The sequence below is a fragment of the Heptranchias perlo genome, chromosome 9 (genome assembly GCF_035084215.1).
Source record: "Heptranchias perlo isolate sHepPer1 chromosome 9, sHepPer1.hap1, whole genome shotgun sequence".
Classification (NCBI taxonomy): domain Eukaryota; kingdom Metazoa; phylum Chordata; class Chondrichthyes; order Hexanchiformes; family Hexanchidae; genus Heptranchias; species Heptranchias perlo.
In genome coordinates this window covers 56,647,626-56,666,317 of record NC_090333.1, presented here as the reverse complement: position 1 = coordinate 56,666,317, position 18,692 = coordinate 56,647,626, and the positions used below count along the sequence as shown (strand labels likewise).

The 18,692-nt window shown below is 42.2% G+C and overlaps 1 protein-coding gene across 1 annotated transcript in view; it reads right to left on the bottom strand.

Moving 5' to 3' along the window:
- Positions 1-11,087: 11,087 nt before the first annotated feature.
- Positions 11,088-18,692, bottom strand: part of edem3 (ER degradation enhancer, mannosidase alpha-like 3) — a 66,549-nt gene continuing 58,944 nt past the window's right edge. The window contains exon 20 of the mRNA XM_067990511.1: positions 11,088-15,792. Within this exon, the coding sequence (XP_067846612.1) occupies positions 15,320-15,792 (473 nt within the window). The 3' untranslated portion in view covers positions 11,088-15,319. The remainder of the gene's footprint in view (positions 15,793-18,692) is intronic.

The following is an 18,692-nucleotide window of genomic DNA, read 5'->3' as shown; positions in this document are numbered from 1 at the left end:
GAGCTGCTTATATAAAATTTAACACTTAATTCTTATGACAACAAACAAGGTTAAAAAAGAACATGCTATTTACTGGGTTGTTATTGTATTGCATAAATCCTCATGTTTACTCCTGCCAATTGATTCTTTTATTTTACACAGAATTGAAGACCATTAGGTCTGTTGTTGCCAGTGTCTGTTCTGAGATCTTTTAGCTTGTCTTGATCATTCTATGCTTGTTGTCCTCCAGGGGTACTACAACTTCCATTTCAAGTACATTGTCTGAGTCATTTTGGAATACCAAGTCAAGATAGGCAACTACCTCTTCATGATGTGCTGAGTCATTCAGCAACTCTCATTCCGGGTTGGGGGGGGGGGGGGACGGGGGGAGGAACTTTAACCCCCAAGAACGGGTGGGTTGAGGGCAGGTGGGTCGCTAAAATAATTGATTCTTTGAGCGCGACCACAACCGGCTCCAACACGCCCACTTTCGGGTCTAACAGAGGCGCGTTTGAATGCGTGCGAGTAACCTACTTATGAAATGTTAAGTAGGTCTTTTTAAATTGAATTTTTTGACCTTTAAATTTAATGCCTGCAGCATGGGTTTGCTGGGGCTCGTGAATCTCACCAGTGAAAAGGAGGTAAGAAGGGCTGCATCCATGAGGTAAGTGCCTTTATTGCACTGCTTGTGGGCCAGGAGGAGCAGGAGTGTTTCCTCCAGGTCCAACATGCTCATCTGCCACACTCGGACCCGTGCGATTGGCCAACCCCATCCAACCCCCAAAGATCCTGACCTCCACTATCCAACTCCCAACGATCACAATCTCTCCCTGACTTCTACTATCCAACCCCCCAAGGATCGCAATCTCTCCCCGGCCTCCCCCATACAAACCCCCCAACAATCGCAGTCTCTCCCCGGCCTCGCCCATACAAACCCCCCAACGATCGCAATCTCTCCCCGACCTCCCCCATACAAACCCCCCAACAATCGCAGTCTCTCCCCGGCCTCCCCCATACAAACCCCCCAACAATCGCAGTCTCTCCCCGGCCTCCCCCATACAAACCCCCCAACAATCGCAGTCTCTCCCCGGCCTCCCCCATACAAACCCCCCCAACGATCGCAATCTCTCCCCGACCTCCCCCATACAAACCCCCCCAATGATCGCAATCTCTCCCCGACTTCTACTATCCAACCCCCCAACGATTGCAATCTCTCCCCGACCTCCCCCATACAAACCCCCCAACGATCGCAATCTATCCCTGACCTCCCCCATACAAACCCCCCCAACAATCACAATCTCTCCCCGACCTCCACTATCCAACCCCCCAACGATCGCAATCTATCCCTGACCTCCCCCATACAAACCCCCCGAAGATCCTGATCTATCCCTGACCTCCCCCATACAAACCCTCCAAAGATCCTGATCTATCCCAAATCTCCCCCATACAAACCCCGAAAGCTCTGATCTCTCACCGGCTGCTTTCCTGCCTGACACGCAGCCAATTTGTCAATCTGGCTGGCTGCCAGGTGCAAAAGCCGGAAGTAAAATTTTTATCCTTCAATTAAGTTGTGATCACAGATTTCTGCTCTAAAGAAAACAACTTAATCTGTGTTGTAGTCTCTCTACTGCCTCAATATCTTTCCAATAGTGTGGAGCCCAAAGTGGCACACAGTACTCCAACTGTGGTCTTACTAAGATTTCCTATAGATTCGCAATTACATCTTGACTTTTATGTTCTATCCCTCTTACATAACTCCTACCTGCAGCAAGTCTCATTAGTTCACAAATTCTGATAAAGGCTGTTCCATTAAATAAAGTGTTCTTCGATATGTTTCCAATTGAACAGCATAGCTGACTAGATAACTTATAAAATGGCAATCAACTTCAGTTCAGCAATTAAACCCAAATAAATGAAGTTTAAAAAGCCAACAGAATTTTTGCCCCCAAGCACTTGATTTTTGCTTTAAATTTCGAATGCAAAAGGAAAATAATTTGATCAAGGGAGGATAAATTATACATTTCCTGGCAAAGTTGAGCCATTTGGAGGAAGATATTGGGGAGGATGAATCCAAACCTCACCCATCTTGTGATAGCTTTCCTACGCCTCATAGTAAAGGACTTCGGTTTATAAAGCGAATTTCACAGCCTCCGGTCGTTCCAAAGCGCTTTACAGCCAATTAAGTACTTTTGAAGTGTAGTCGCTGTTGTAATGTAGGAAACGTTGCAGCCAATTTGTGCTCAGCAATGTCCCACAAACTGCAATGAGATAATGGCCAGATAATCTGGGTTTTTTTTTAAAAAGTGATGTTGGTTGAAGGATAAACATTGACCAGGGCACTGGGGAAAATTCCCCTGCTCTTCTTCGAAATAGTGCCATGGGATCTTTAATGTCCACCTGAGAGGGTGGATGGGGCCTCAGTTTAACGCCTCATCTCTCAGTGCTGCACTGGAGTGTCAGCTTAGATCTTGTGCTCAAGTCTCTGGAGTGGGACATGAACCCACAACCTTCTGAGCCATGGCTAGGACTAAAGTTGGCACTTAGTACAGTTCACACCCCTTCCAAAAACAGATTGGGTATGACTGACCATATTAGAAATTGTATACGTAGTGCACTAACGATCCAAAATATTCTTTGCATTTTTATGAAGATGATATTTATGTTAGCAATTTAGCCAGTCTGGTGGTGGGATAATTAGTTCACGCAAACAGGTGGAGTTCCCGATCTCAGGCAGGATATTTCAACACATGGAATCTCTTTCCCATTTGCATGGCTAAAGATTTCCTTATTTTCTGAGCTGTACCTGTATATGGGTCAACATTCCTGTACAACTTTGGGAATTCCCACAGAAATGTGAGAATTCCCACAGAAATGTGAGAAATGCAGTACTTTGATGCCTGATTCATACTGAAGATAATTCACACTTTGGGGTGCAGTGTCACTTTAATACCAGGCTGATGCTGTAAGTATAAATGGAATATGAGTGAGATTGCCCAGGAAGAGAAACGAGGGGCTAATCACCAGCTGTCAAACCACATGGAAAGAATTATGTTCTGTTGAACTCAGCATGGGCCCAATAGTTACTTTGTTACTCATCTCAGGAAGTCAATATTTCAACAAAAGAAGTTCAGGCGAACTGCATCTTATCAGTCTGTTCATCTACAACACCGTTATAAAATATGAACTCAAGTAAGGGAGCAGAATTTCAATTACAAATATTTGCTCTGACCAACCAGTCAATGCTTTCAGTACTAAACCACGGATTTAGCAATTTTCAAGATACCTGGTATTTGAGTTGGCAAAAGTTGACCTGTCACTACAAGGGGAAAGAAGAAAGGGGAAGCCTATCCCCAAGTGCCATATTGTGCTTGTGGCTGCAAGTGTCAGGTGATACAGGATTGAGCTCAACTTTAATACCCTCCTCCAGTTGAATGTCCCACCAATACTTACCACTAAATTTTTTAACTTCAGCAATCAAGATTCAAGAGAAAGGAACACAAGCAAAGTTCCAAAAAGAAAGAAAGGTGGACTTGGACAACAAAGGCTTAAGATAGGATTAAGTGGAGGCATGCATATGGAGGGGGGAAAGGATGTTCCCATTTGCCAATAACTACGAATTCCACGGTAACCCTGGCTCACTAACTCAGCACCCCTGCTAATGCAGTACCACACTGAAATATTTCAGATGACACGTTCACTGAGGCCCCATTTGCTTGTTCAGGTGGACATTGAGGTAGCATTCTCCTAGTCTCCAGGTTAACATTCCTTTCAGTCAACACCACAAAAATACTGACTGTTCATTAAGTTCATTGCTATTTGTGGGACCATGCTGTGCACTAAATGGCTGCCATACTTACCTGCATACCAGTCACCAAACTTGGCAGGATGTTTACAATCCTTTCTTCTCTCTCCTCCCTCATCAGCATGGCAATCAATCATCAAACAGAAACCTGCATTTATATAGCACATTTCACATCCTCAAAATGTCACAAAGCTCCTTACAGCCACAAATGGTTACTTTTATATAAACAAAAAGCATACAATTTGCACACAGCAAGTTCCCACAGAACAGCAAGTGAATTGAATGGCCAATTATTGTCTTTTTAGGGTGGGGTGTTGGTCAGCAGGAAAAATATTGGCCAGACACCAGCAAAATTCCACAGCTCCTCTCCCAGGATTGCCATGCAAATTTATATATCCACTTGAAATGGTAAATGGGGGCCACAGTTTAACATCTCATCCAAAACACAGTACCTCCAACAATGAAGCATTCCCTCAGTAATACACTGTGGTACCAGCACAGATTGTATGTCCAAGTCCTGGAGTGGGGCTCAAGCTTTCTGACTGGAAGGTCAGACTTGTACCAACTGAGCCAAGTTGAATCCACCCAACTCATGCGAATGTCCAGATTCACTTCCACTTGATAATGCATCTTAGTCAAACCAAGCAGAACAATTAAATTTGGTCCAATATCTTTTCAAGTATCCTGACTTTGAAAGGAGGTGTGGGATCCAAGTCACTGCCGTTGAGAGTCCGATCTTCCCTTTGCTGAGGACTTCAAACAGTTGTTAGGAATAATTCAAGTATCATTAAAACTGTTGTTCTAATGCCCCTTTAGCATTTAATAGCAAATTTAGTTTATATTAATTTTCTATCAACTGTAATTGAATTTTTAATTTTTTTAAATATAAGTAGATGAAATTTGCCGTTTTTAAACCACCATTCTGGGGTTCTTGTCCTTAGTGGAAAAATCAAGGTAGCTAGCCCATCATATACAAAGGACTATTACTCTCAGATGCTGAAGTTAAACTTCCATCAATCCTGAGCACTAATTTGAGGCTCTTTGCACTTGCTAGCCCATATTTTTCTAACTAGTAAAAGATCCTTTTATTTGACATCCAACCTACTCTACCATCAAAAATGGATCGGACTGATCGAGGTAATGGAATGAGTATAAAAACTGGATCTTTGAAGAAACCTTGCAGTGACAGTCATTTCTCTGCATCCTAAAGAATGCAGCAAAAGGGAGGTTGCACTGAGTAAAAGTGAAGATCTCTTCTATTCAACCAGCTGTCTGCCTCATTTAGAATTCAACAACAACAAAAAACAACAAATTGCATTTACATAGCGCCTTTAACGTAGCAGATTGTCCCAAAGCGCATCACAGGAGAATTATCAAACAAAATTTGACACAGCCACAGAAGGAGATATTAGGACAGGTGACCATAAGCTTGGTCAAAGAGGTAGGTTTTAAGGAGCGTCTCAAAGGAGGAGAGGTTTATGGAAGGAATTCCAGAACTTAGGGCCTGGGCAGCTGAAGGCACGGCCGCCAATGGTGGAGCAATTGAAGTTAGGGATGTGCAAGAGGCCAGAATTGGAGGACCGCAGAGATCTCGGAGGGTTGTAGCGCTGGAGAAGGTTAGAGAGATAGGGAGAGATGAGAATTTTATAATCAAGGGAACGATTCACTCCCGTCTGGTACTGTACAGCCTTTTTGTGTGTCTCAGTGTCAGCTCCTATACATGTACAGCTCACAGCAAGTGAAGGAGAACAATTCACTCCCGTCTGGTACTGTACAGCCCATGTACAGGAGCTGACACTGAGACGCACATGTACATCACACAGCAGGTAAAAGGGAATGAATCAGTGTCAGCCTTACCTTTCTCCTCCCCTTCTAAACTGACCCAGCACTCCCAAACTGACCCAGCACTCCCAAACTGACCCATCACTCCCAAACTGACCCAGCACTCCCAAACTGACCCATCACTCCCAAACACAAGATGAGAAACAGAGAACAAGAGATAGAGAGCAGCAGCAACTGAGAGATAGAGAACAAGAAAGTGAGGCAGAGCAACAGACATAGACACAGAGGTAAAGAGAAACAGACAGAGAGTAAGGGGATAGAGGGGCATCGGGAGAGACAAAGAGGGAAACAGTAAGAGAAACAAAGGCAGAGCGCATGGGAGACAGGGACTGAGAGAGACAGAAATAGAAAGGAGAGTGACAGAGAGACAGAGGGCAAGAGACACACAGAGGTGAACGAGAGAGAGAGACAGAGGGTCAGAGGAAGAGAGAGGCTGAGAGAAAGAGAAAAAAAGTGAGCGAGAGAGAAAAATCTCAAACAGAGAGTGAGAGATGGCGAGTAATAAAGATCCCTGTGCTGTTAACACAAGATGGCGGCCCGCACCTTAATCAAAATCTCTGCCCGATCATTTAAACAAAATGGCTCTCTCAATCTGTATCTCCCTTTCTGTACTGTATGGCCCATGTGTCTCAGTGCCAGCTCCTGTAGTACACAGTGGGTAAAAAGTAACGATTCACTCCTGTCTGGTACAGTATGGCCCATGTGTCTCAGTATTAGCTCCTGTACATGTACAATACACAGTGGGTAAAAGGGAACAATTCACTCCCGTCTGGTATTGTACAGCCCATGTGTGTCTCAGCGTCAGCTCCTGTACATGTACAGTACACAGTGGTTAAAAGGAAATGATTCACTGACACTCTCCATCAAACCTAGGAATGTTTGATTTGATATAAAAAGTGTCATAAATGGGTCAGCAAACACAATATTGAATGATACAGCACAGGTGGTGGTCATTTGGCCCAAAATTTTCTCCCTTCAAGTATTTATCCAATTCCCTTTTGAAAGCTACTAATGAATCTGTTTCTACCACCCTTTAAGGCAGTGCGTTCCAGATCATAACAACTCGCTGCATTAAAAAAAATGACCCTTCTGACACTGGAAACAATTTATCCTTATTTACTCTATCAAAACTGTTCATGACTCAGCCAACATGAGTTAACCAGAGTGGCAAACCCCCCACCCCTATGTATAGGATTATTGTTTCACTAATATTGAATTCAGACTCATTTTGGTGGACAAACATCCATCACCCAGTTCAACTGTGCCTAAGCATAGGAACCAATCCTGCTCCATCACCACCACCCCCATGCCCCAGGAATGATCTGGAATTTAACCTGCTAACAGCACAGGCCGGAAATTTCCTTGGTGCTTCTCCTGCTCTGCCACCAGTGGTGGAAACCCCATCTGTAAACTGAGTTCCACCAATCCTCCCACAAAGTAGTGGCAATGTGGAGCAGGATCCAACAGCCCAGGAGAGAAAGAGAGCGCGCGCGAGCAGGGTAACACCTAGGGTGCAATCTGCCCCACTAGCATGAGATTCTGACAGAGAGCCCCCTGTCCCAAACATTCCCACCCCTCCCATGCCGCCAGCATTTTATGCTGAACGTAAGAGCTAGTTAAGGTCTGAAGTTAGTCAATATTAAGGCAGAGGTCTGTAAAGTGCCTAATACAGAGATCTAAGTTGATGTTAAGCTTCTTTGGGAGAGGGCAGGTGGTCAAAAACAGAGGTCAAAGGCAGACTGTACTGGGGAATTTAAGTGGAAAGCACAGCTTGGTGTTGCACTTGCATACAGAACGGAAGTGTTTGGCAAAGCACTCACCTAATCTGTTTGGTCTCCCCAACATAGAGACCACACTATCAGCAGTGTAACGTACTAGTTTGGGAAAGTACATATAAATCACTGTCTCACTCAGAAGGAATGTTTGAGACGCTGGACAGTTGTGTAGGAGGCAGTGAATCAACGTGTTACATCTTCTGTGATTTCACAGGAATGTACCAGGGAAGGAAAGCAGTTGGTAGGGTTGGTGGCAACAATCCCTTCAGAAAGTGAGTGTGGATGGTTATTGGAGGGGGGGGGGGGGGGGGGGGGTGCTGAAGGAAATGGGAGAGACCTGGTCATGGATCCTGTCTTCCACAAAGTGGAGCAGAATTTTCAGCTGAGGAAAACAAGACATTTCAGAAGTTGTGGTGCAGCAGAGTAGATACAACAGAGACAGAAAAGGGATGGAGTGCTTACAGGAGTCAGGGTGGGAAGTAAGGTAAGGGAGGGATGGAAATTTGAGGCATTTGTTGGTGAAACTGTCTAGATCAGGAAGCAGCACCAACAGTCAATGTGACAGAAAAGTCAGGGAGCAGACCGGAGTAGGACAGGAACAAAGCGTTCAACATATTTAAGGTGATTGGCAAAAGAACCAAAGGTGACATGAGGAAAAACTTTTTTACACAGCAAGTGGTTAGGATCTAGAATGCACTGCCCAGGGGGTGGTGGAGGCAGATTCGATCATGGCCTTCAAAAGGGAACTGGATAAGTACTTGAAAGGAAAAGATTTGCAGGGCTACGGGGAAAGGGCAGGGGGATGGGATTAGCTGGATTGCTCTTGCCGGCGCGGACTCGATGGGTAGAATGGCCTCCTTCCCTGCTGTAACCTTCCTATGGTTCTATGAAAAGACAGACAACACTAAGGTCCTTGTGGGTTCCCATACTTTCATCTGGAGGAAGTGAGTGGGGTTAGAAGAAAAGTTCAAGGCAAGAACAGGCTCAGCCAGGGCACGATGACTGATTCAGCTGCTGTTCATCCCATGTCTCAGAATTTCAACAACACACCAACCCATGTAGATTTCACCAATTTAAAACATACTTCAACTATTTAAAAAAAAAATTCTCCAAGGCTTTTACTCCTTGCTATGGGACAGTTTCCGTTCAGTATGTCACTCAGGTGGCTACTCTTACTGTGTCAACCTGCACACTTGGCAACCCATCCACCCACAGGGGCATCACACCTGATCCTATCTTCCCCAATGTGCACACTTGGTGTTGCACTTACAGTCTAAGAGTCAATGACGGCCATCAGCAGTGTGAAAGCTGACTGATTTTCCATTCCATTGCCTGCAGTGCTGAGGCGAATAATATCCCTACTACTGTCGAGCTGGAAATCAGCTGACTCGGGATCTGCCTGTCTGTAGATCTCCTGTCCTCACTGGAGAAACTTCAGCCTTTGGGGCAGCTTATACATATAGTTTTGTCTGTTTGCAACTCAACATCCACATATCAGTGCCTTTGGAAATGTCTGGTCCATAATAGACAGTAATGGGTGTTCTCTGCAACCTGCAGCAGCAGCTGGCTATACCTGATTTTGACTCTGAATTAGCTGTAATACATAAACAATTAATCACGGACAAAAATACTTCATTTTTGTGACAGCCTCCCTCCTCTGAGCTTAGCATCTGGTCCCCACATATCATCTTTAATTGTTTGGAAATCATAAAGTGTTCCAAAACTGGAATTCCTGTGTATTTTATTTACACATAATTCCTTCTGTGTGCTATTCTTGGAACACTGGTTAGCACGTTGGTATGAAATTCCTGTCTGTTATCTTTAACTAAGTTTCATTCAGCCTCCGCAGTGGTTAATTTTACTGTCTCAGGCAAAGCTGTTCAGGCAGATGATCCTGACTGCATCTCTTCTTGCACAGGCTGACACAGCTCACCTTATACACCTTGCACTCTTCCCATGCTTAGGTTCTCACTGAAATCTTCGTAAGACCTGCATGGCTTTTAAATTATGTTGGGGACAATATCTTGTGTGGCGCATCTTCCTCGGATGCTTCCTTACTCTCCATCCTGTATTCCTTCTCCTCCATTAAAGTGGTGAAGAAGGGAACGTCCATTGGGAATCCCATGCTGTTGATTCCGAATTTCCTACTTTGGGTGTGGTCGAAAATTTCCCAGTGGTTTGACCTGCAAGTCCACCTCTGAACAGATTCACAAAAAAAGCTGCTCCAAAATATCACTTAAAACTCCAGAAATCATTCTTTAAAGTTGCTACAAGCTACAAACCAGAAGCACTTGAGTCAGTCTCAGCTGATGTTGACAACAGATAGGTTTCATTTATTTTGTTCCAACACTTGGTGTTTTGGGAACATGACTGATTGTGGTTCTGTGCCTCTCCGCGGACCATTTCCCCTCCTTTTCATTTATTTAAATGAGATGCCGGCACAGTCAGCAAGCAGATCACAAAGAGGCCCCAGGGCCTAGAAACGATGCCACTACCGTTACAGGGCGCAAACTTGGCAAAAAAAAGTTCTGCCCCAGAATATCGTAAAGCCATTCCTGCTCAAAGGATGTGCTGGAAATGGCAAGTAAATTGTGGGCCACTGTCTCTAAGATTGAGACTATCTCTGTAGCTGCCTCTTCCCCCATCCGAGTCCAATCTTCCCCAGTCTCCCACCCACACTGGCCCTGAATCCTCAATGTGCTGTTTCTCCCCGTCGCTCTCTCCAACTTCATGTCTTGCGTGAGATGCTCCACCCGACTCAACTCCTGACCACTCACTTTCCCCTCTTGGCACCTATGCTAGCTGATATTAAAAGTTCTCGGTCCTCAGGTTCCATCCTTCTCCTTTTCAAAACTGCCATCATAATCCACCTCCTCAAAAAACCCATTCACCCTCTCTAACAATTCCATCTCTAATCTCCGTTTTCTCTCCAAGGTCAATGAACCCCCCAGTTCTGTGCCCATTTTTTTCCCCCGAGGTCCCCCGTTTGAATCCATCCAGTCTGATTCCTGCCTTCCTTACATGGGCGAAACTAGTCAAAGATAAAAATGACATCCTCTGTGACTGAGACCGTTTTGCTTTATCCCTTCTTGTCCTACTCCACCTCTGCAGTGTTTGACATGGTTGACCCTACCACCTTCCGCCTTCACCTCTCCTCAGCTGTCCAGCTCTATGGGGGTGCCCTTGTATGGTTCCATTCTTGTCTATCTGTACATAGCCAGTACATCTCCAGTCATGACTTCTCTTCCTTTCCCACATCATCACCTCCCGATTGCTCTGAGGTTCTATCCTCTTCTTTCTCTTTTTCCTTATTTCTATGCTGCCCTTTAAGTTATCCACTGGCTTAGCTTCTATATGTATGCTGATGACACCGAGGATCCGTCTCTCAAACAGTTCTCCTGACCACATATCCACCCTATCTGGGGGGGGGGGGGGGGGGGGGGGAGAAAGAGAGGAATGTTTGATGATATTAATGCATCATATTCCAGTTAATGCATGAACCACTAAACAAAATTATTAAGCAGGTATGTGAATAGTATAGTTACAGTAATTACACATTTTTATTAATTTTATTAGTCAAATTTAAAACCTAAAATTCTGAAATTCTCAGGTTGACCTGAGTGCAATAGCTAGGGGATCCTAACTAAATTATTTTGACTTTTCAGATCAACATACAGAAAAAGACTTCATTATATTTACATTGGTTTATTAAATCTTTACAATCAGAAGTAATCACAGTAATCAAATGCACAAATATGTACAGTGATCATATCTACAAAATTAACCAGACTGTTTTACATCACAGCTTACATTTTACAGCTGTCCATTTTATTTACAAGGTTTTCCGAGGTGCTTACACTTTTTTTTAGAAAGACACTAAACTGTAGCACCTGTTGTGTAAATTCTACAGACACTCCCTAGCTGTCTGATTAACGCAGAAATGCCACAATCACATTGAAGGAGGAAACCGATCCCAATGTTAAATCTAATTTCAGTTCAAATTAAAACCTCTTAGAAAGACAAATACATACCCATTTCTTTTGTTTGTACACTACTAAATTTGCATTAAAAAAAATTAAGCAGTTTTACGTTTTGAATGCCTTGTTTACACAATTCGAATTTTAAGGTGAAACAGACATTTCCCACCACACAAAGTTAAACCTTTTCACAAGTGTTGGTTACCCACTCTGCAGAACCATTGTGAAGGGCAAAAGCTGAAGACAGCGCCACCTACTGGACTTTAAAATCAATAAGCCAGTAAGTACTGTATATTTATTTAGGTTAACTGATTTTAAAGTTCGGTAGGGCTAATATATATTCGGCTTTAAAATAATCCAATATCCCTTGAAGCGTTCTTCTTAATGGGATCGAAGGAGAGAGAGAGATGGTCAACATTTAGCTGCTTTATAATTGCTCAGTCAATGTAACACTCATCATTTGAAAAAATATTGACATAGGTGCTGCTCGTGCTGTACATATAAAGCATGAAATACAAGAACACACTGTCATACTGCTTCATGTTAAAATCAGAAGGTTGAATAGCAGAAGCAGTCAAATTAGACGCTTATTTGCCCTTTCCAATTTAAAACAAAATGATTTAGTCCCTAATAATGTCACATTTAACAGTTAAGCAACAATTTAATTATCACAGATGCACTTCTTGTTACTGAATCTGGACAATACAGAAATAGATAGAATTTTTAAAAATGTTTTTCCTTTCCTAATGTATCTTCTAGTAGGATAATTGTATTATTTTGGTCAGCAAATATACCTTCTGTGTTCAGCAGCATCTAAGCAAAAGTTCTCTGTATATCTGCCGGATACCTGCTCCAAATTATAATGGAATTATAGAACAAAACAGATTTAATATCTGTCAACATCAATCATAATATGATCTAATTATGAATGGTCATATATAACATTAAGTTAACATTGGTGAACTCTTTGAAAATGTGCACACTTGATGGTTTACTGAGATAATAACTATCTGATACTGAATAAAAGTAACATACAGATTTTGAACTCAACAGTACTGTAAAACAGGAACCTAGCTTTCAAAAAGGTCCTTAGCAGTTTAACCCTTTGAGAACTGTAGTAGCATTTTTGCACTGTAAGGAAAATATAACAAGCTTTGAATATTCAATGAATACAAACAGTAAAGAAAATGTCTCTATTTGAATATTGTGCGAATTAGGCTTGGTACTGGTTATGTTTATACAACAAAGATGTGCATATTTTGCAATGTGCAAAGGTAGTTCAGTCCTTAAAACGGTTCACCCTGCCGCCCCAGTAGATTTTAGTATACAGTACATGACTAAACCAAGCCACAAACTAATAAACATCATAGATCAAGGTCTGACATATCCATTGCATTCAATAGTTTTTTTAAAAACTCCAAATGCTAGCTCTTCAAAATGTCTAACACTCAGATAGTTTGAAAAATTAGCAGTAGCTCCTAGCTCAAACATATTGTGAATGAGCTCTTTAATTTGTAGGGAATATGAATTGCTATGCCCTTATTTGTCTGCAGTCAATACTGCTATTTTAGTAGAGTGAAGATCATAAACTATTTGTGCAGGGTCAGAAAGGTTATAAAGTACACCAGGATACAAAGATAGTATTACTGTAAACCAATTTGTTGGAGAGAAAAAAAATCCAGATCCATTAGATAACTGTGTTTTGGTTCAACTCCTTCCCCCCCTATTCCCTCTCCTCTCCTGATACAGTCCCACAAGTGCTGGCAGCTTTCCAATACCTCACCCAGGTGACCATTCTTCACATGTGTCGAGACAGTAAGTGCCAGGAGCTCATACGACCATTGAGCATCCATTTGCCTCACTGCCCCATGGCCTAGGAAAGAGTCAACATGGGATCCTGCTGGGCGGAGCCAGAGCTTCTCCTCACGCGGTGTCACACACATGCACTTTCCAAACTGAGGAGGAACCCTGGTTGATTTTTCTCTTCCCTGGGCTAGTGACGATGAGGCCAATTGTAGCCCTCCAACTGAGATCAGCCAATTCAACAACACAGATGGAATCTGGTCTACATGACTCAGTCACACATTGGGCAGCACATTTACAAACTGAGCTTCTGTGTTATTGAAAAACACACCGAGGCAACAAGTAACAATTTGCATTTATATAGCGCTTCACAGCAGCGTAATCAGACAACCAAACACGTTCATCAATTAGTTGTTTCTAGCTTTGGGGTACAGTGGTGAATCGCTTTAATGAAGTATTTAAGTTAGTGCCAATGAGCTATTTAACTCATTGCAGAGTGCCCCACAGCTGTTAACTATTACACTACACTACCATGTTAATAGTTATGGAGTTCCATTGCATCAGCTAGAAAATAAACAGAAAATATTTAAAATCCTATGGATCAGCAAATACTGCTTCAAAAATGAAACTTTCAACAGGTAAAATAACTTGAATGTTCCAGGTTATCTCAAATGGAAAAAGTCTGTGACCACAGTTTGATTACCTACTAACGAAACATTTTTTTACACTGCAATGTTAAGCTCCTCCAAATGACTGTTCTAAAATAACAACATTCTACTGTGTGTGTCTTGCTTTACACAATTCAATTAGATTTTTTTAAAAAAACAAAAACACCTTTTTATTTGTAATGCTGTCACCTCAGCTAAATGGGTCCCTTGCTGATTTCTAAAAAAAATCTCAACCGTGTACACTTTTCCTAACTAACTATTTTCCAAAACAGTCTTATAGACTAGACCTTTCCGTGCAGTAGATCTTGAGAATTTAACCAATATGCCACCTGGTGGTCAGAAACTATAACAAGATGAACATAAGATCATAAGAAATAGGAGCAGGAATAGGCCATAAGGCCCCTCGAGCCTGCTCCGCCATTCAATAAGATCATGGCTGATCTTCGACCTCAACTCCACTTTCCTACTGTCTAACATTGGAACTGTTACTGGATCCAGCAGCAGTAGAATTATTTAGTTAACACTCATGGCACAGTGAGATCTGGCAGAGACCAGATTTCTGTGCAATGTAATGTCAGAACAGGCAAATGGGTAAAAACATTGCCTCCATGGCAGTCTTTATTGTATACATGCATAGACTGGGTGTTAACCCTGTAGCATATTAAATGGAAGATAACAAATCTGGAAATGCTTAGCAGCGGAGGGGAGGGACAAGAATTTAAACAGTTAAGACAGAACAAGTTGAAAATAGAGTCGGGCGTTAAAATGTTTTTGTCACAAATTCCGAAGTGGCAGTTTGAGAAGACTGAGTCCATATAACTCTCTTTTTATCAATTTAGGTGGGATGGTGCTGCCAAAACATAATACATTTCATTGCTCCAAAGCAGTTTTACCAAGAATTATTTTAAATACCTTACAAAACAAAGAAAACAAATGAGCTAAAATCATATTTCAGTAATTATGGGATTTAAAAAAAAATTAAAATTAAGTAATTTGGTGTTCCAATATGGTGTGTAGTTCTAACCCTGTAATCTTACACTGGATAAATGCCACAGGATAATGTGATTTTCAACCTGCATTAATACAACTGCTAGTCTGCAACAAAGAAAATAAAGTATGCATGTGAGTGGACAAGGAGGGAAAGGTTGAAAACAATGCAATAAAAGTTCCCTTAACTCCTACACATCTCTCAGTCAGCTGAATCTGAGGGCATGCTGTACCAGGAGGAAGCGTTAATGTGACTGGCATCTTCAAGTGAATCAAGCAATGACCTGACAGAAAAGATTACCAGTAGATGCTGAACACCCCCCACCCCCCCACCACCACCCTCCACACATACATGTTGATACAAATCAGAATGACAGATCAGCACATTCTTCAAATTGGTCAGGGAATGTCACTGTGCACAATTACATCCACATCCTCGGGTTGGAGAGAAGAAGAAATCCCATCAGACAAATGTATGATTCATGGTCATAGTTCGTCCTTATCCATCATTTCAAAGGCGTCTATCTCCTCCTTCCAGTCTGATAATAAAGAGTCTACTGTCCGAGCCTCTGTCTCTTGGCTGATATTTGGACTGGATTCCTGCTCTGTCTCTACCTCTACCTCGCCATCGGTCCCCTGCTTTACCTGATCTGAAGTCTGAGCACAAGATCCCTGTTCATCTTCAGAGGTCCTTTGTATCTCCTGATCTTTGATATCACCAGTATCTGGAGACACATATGAACTTGGATCCTGATCAGACCCACACAAAACATCATCACTTAGATGTGTCTTTGTATCAGGCACGATTGACTGACCGCTGGCATCACACTCACTCGCTGGTTCATCTGGTTTCTTACTGCAAGGTGCTGCTTCTTTCTCACATTCAAAACTGGTCGGGCTTGGCCCTGTGGACTCCAAGTCATCTTCTGACTTCTGCTCTGAATCTTCTATATCCAGATCTAAAAGCAAAAATTAAAATAATATTTTAAAATATAAAGTTGCAGAATACAACCTTTTGAAATAATTTTGGTTATTTATCTGCAAATATATACAAAATTCTATTTAATCGTCGTATAAAGCTCCTACTGTACATCAACCACAAGATTCAACTTAATCACACTGCAGAATATTGATAATCATAAACATGATGGTATTTCTTCAAGATATCATAAGTCTCCCAATAGCTCTTAAATTTACTAATTTCATGTCATATCAATAGCTGGTCTTTGCGTTGGATTGGGAATTCTCAACACAACTTACGGTTTAGATGACAATGAGACAAACCCATGGTAAATTAGTGAGACATTAAACAGGTGGGAAACTCTGTTGAGACTAGGAGGTGAGCACTTCCTATCCCTAAATAATAGGCTTTTGTCATTCAGTTGGAAGCAGGTGCAGTGACCATAGTTTTATATAATTCAAGGAGACAGTCCAATCCAACATCTGAAGAAATTCTGTTCAGGTTCCAGATATTCCTAGAGCTCCAGTCCACAGCATATGTCAGCCGCTGTTCACATTGAGCTTTGATTCCTCCATGCAGTCTGCCATCACCTTAGAGACTGCACCCACCTTAATATCTGTACCTGGATAAAATGGTGAAATGAACATGTATTGTACATCCCATGGTTGGTTGCCTGCTAACTTAAACTGTCATCTTGGAGAGTATTCCTAGTTCTTTTTGACTACCAGACATAAGCATGTCAGCAAGCTAACCTAGAAAAATCCAATAGCATTATACTTATTTTTGTGTGGTGGTTAGGAGAACAGGGAAGAAGAACCTTAGTTAAAGGAGTACTGATGTTGTATACCAAACAAAAAGGGACAAAGATATACAACCAATGCAAACTGCTAGTGCACACTAAGTTATTCTCTTCCTAAATGGCTAATAATGCTAAGACTGACAGATGTCAGCCCTGTCGTCTGTCCTCCACTTTGCCCCTCAAACCTGTACTCACTAGCACGCTTCTACAAACTGATAGAAAAAAAACCAGGAGTCCATTAAGACGTAATACAGCAACTGTCATTATTTTAAAATCAGCGACTTAAGTCGACATGAAGGGAGATGTGGTTTCTAAGATGACTGCAGTCTGACTAAAGGGATGATTGACAGTTCCCCTAACTTTAATCTTTGCAACAATGAAATGTCCTTCTGATTTATTCAGGTTTGTCTTATTTTGAAGGATCATATACCAACTTAATTTGGAAAGAAAATAGGGTTGGGAATGAATGGGGAGCAAGTTTTAGGTTGATAGTGAATTCTGTATTGAAAATATTTTACTGCACTTCATCTACAAAAACTCTCAAAACTTTTAAAAATACGAAAATGATATTCTTTTAATTGAATTTTTAACTATATGGTAGACTGACATTGATAATCAAAGCATTTTTTTAATGATTGTGATAATACTGCACTATATGATGGCACTCAGTTAATAGGAATGGCTACATAATAGCCAACAATTTTTATAATGTGAAATAAAACTGGTGCTAACAGTATGACGTATGATAAAGGAATACAAGTTTGAAAAATGTTTAATCAACTCTTTCCTACATGAAATGAGCGACTGAGATTGATTGTTAAACAGGTCTCACACAGCATCATTGAAGAGGGAAATCAGCAGTGTCACAGCACATCAAAGGGCCAATGGCAACCTCAATCAATTTTATTGAAAGGAGAACACTGACATAACAATGAATTGCATTTATATGGCACCCTTAATGTAGAAAACATCCCAAAGCAATTTACAGAGCGGGGAAAATAAAACAGAAGAAACTGAGGCTGAGCCACAGTGGAAGAATTAGGATAGGTGACTTGGATGAAAAGATTAGTTTCAAGAAGGCTTTTAAAGGTAGAGAGAGAAACAATGAAGCAGAGGGGTTTAGGGATGAGCAGTAGGAAGGTTTTGCCACCCATGGTGGTGCAAAGGTAAGGGGCAAGCACTAAAGGCCTGAGTTGGAGGACTGAACTAAAGGCTGCAGGAGCGGTGGTGAGACTGAAGAAGGTTGCAGTGTTGGGGGCGGGGTAGGGGGAGGGTGGTGTGTGGGGGTGGGAAGGTGAGGCTTCTGAAGACGACAATGAGGATTTAAAATTAAATGCACTGGGGGCACAGAGCCAGTATAGCTCAGAAAGGATTGGAGTGAGTGGAAAGCAGAACTTAATGTGAGGCAGGGTATGGGCGGCTGAGTTTTTGAAAGTTGGAATTTAGGGACCTGACCAGAGGATGGGAGGTTGGCAAGAAGGACATTAGAGAAATCAAGTTTAGAGGTGACAGGTGAGGTGGATGTAAGTGATCTTGGTGATGGATAGATGTGGGTTTTGAAATTCAGCACTGGGCTGAACAGATGTCAAGGTTTTGTATGGCCATTTTCAGCCTGTGGAAGTGGCCAATAAGGGGGACAGAATCAGAGGTACGAGAGCACAGTTTATGGCAGGGACACAAAATAATAGCTTTAGTCTTCTTGGTTTTCAGTCGAAGGAAATTTTAACTCATCCATGACAGTATTGGTCTGGCACTTCAACAGCACAGAAGTGATCGTGGGGTCAAGGGAAGAGCTGGAACAGATAAGAGTTGGGTGCTATCAGTATACAGTGGAAGCTGACCCCATGCCTGCAGATGATGTTAACAAGAGGCAGTATGTAGATGATTAAGAGGAGTGGGCGAACGATAGATCCTTGGGGGACACTGGAGTGATTATTTGGTCAAAAAGAGAAACCATTGCTGGAGATAAACTGGCTGCATTATGACAGGTAGGAAGCACACAAAAAGCTTGACAACAGAAAGCAGGCAATGGAAGAGGATAGCATCGTCAACCATCAAATGCTGGTGGGGGGGGGGTGGGCAGGGGAGCATTGAGAAGG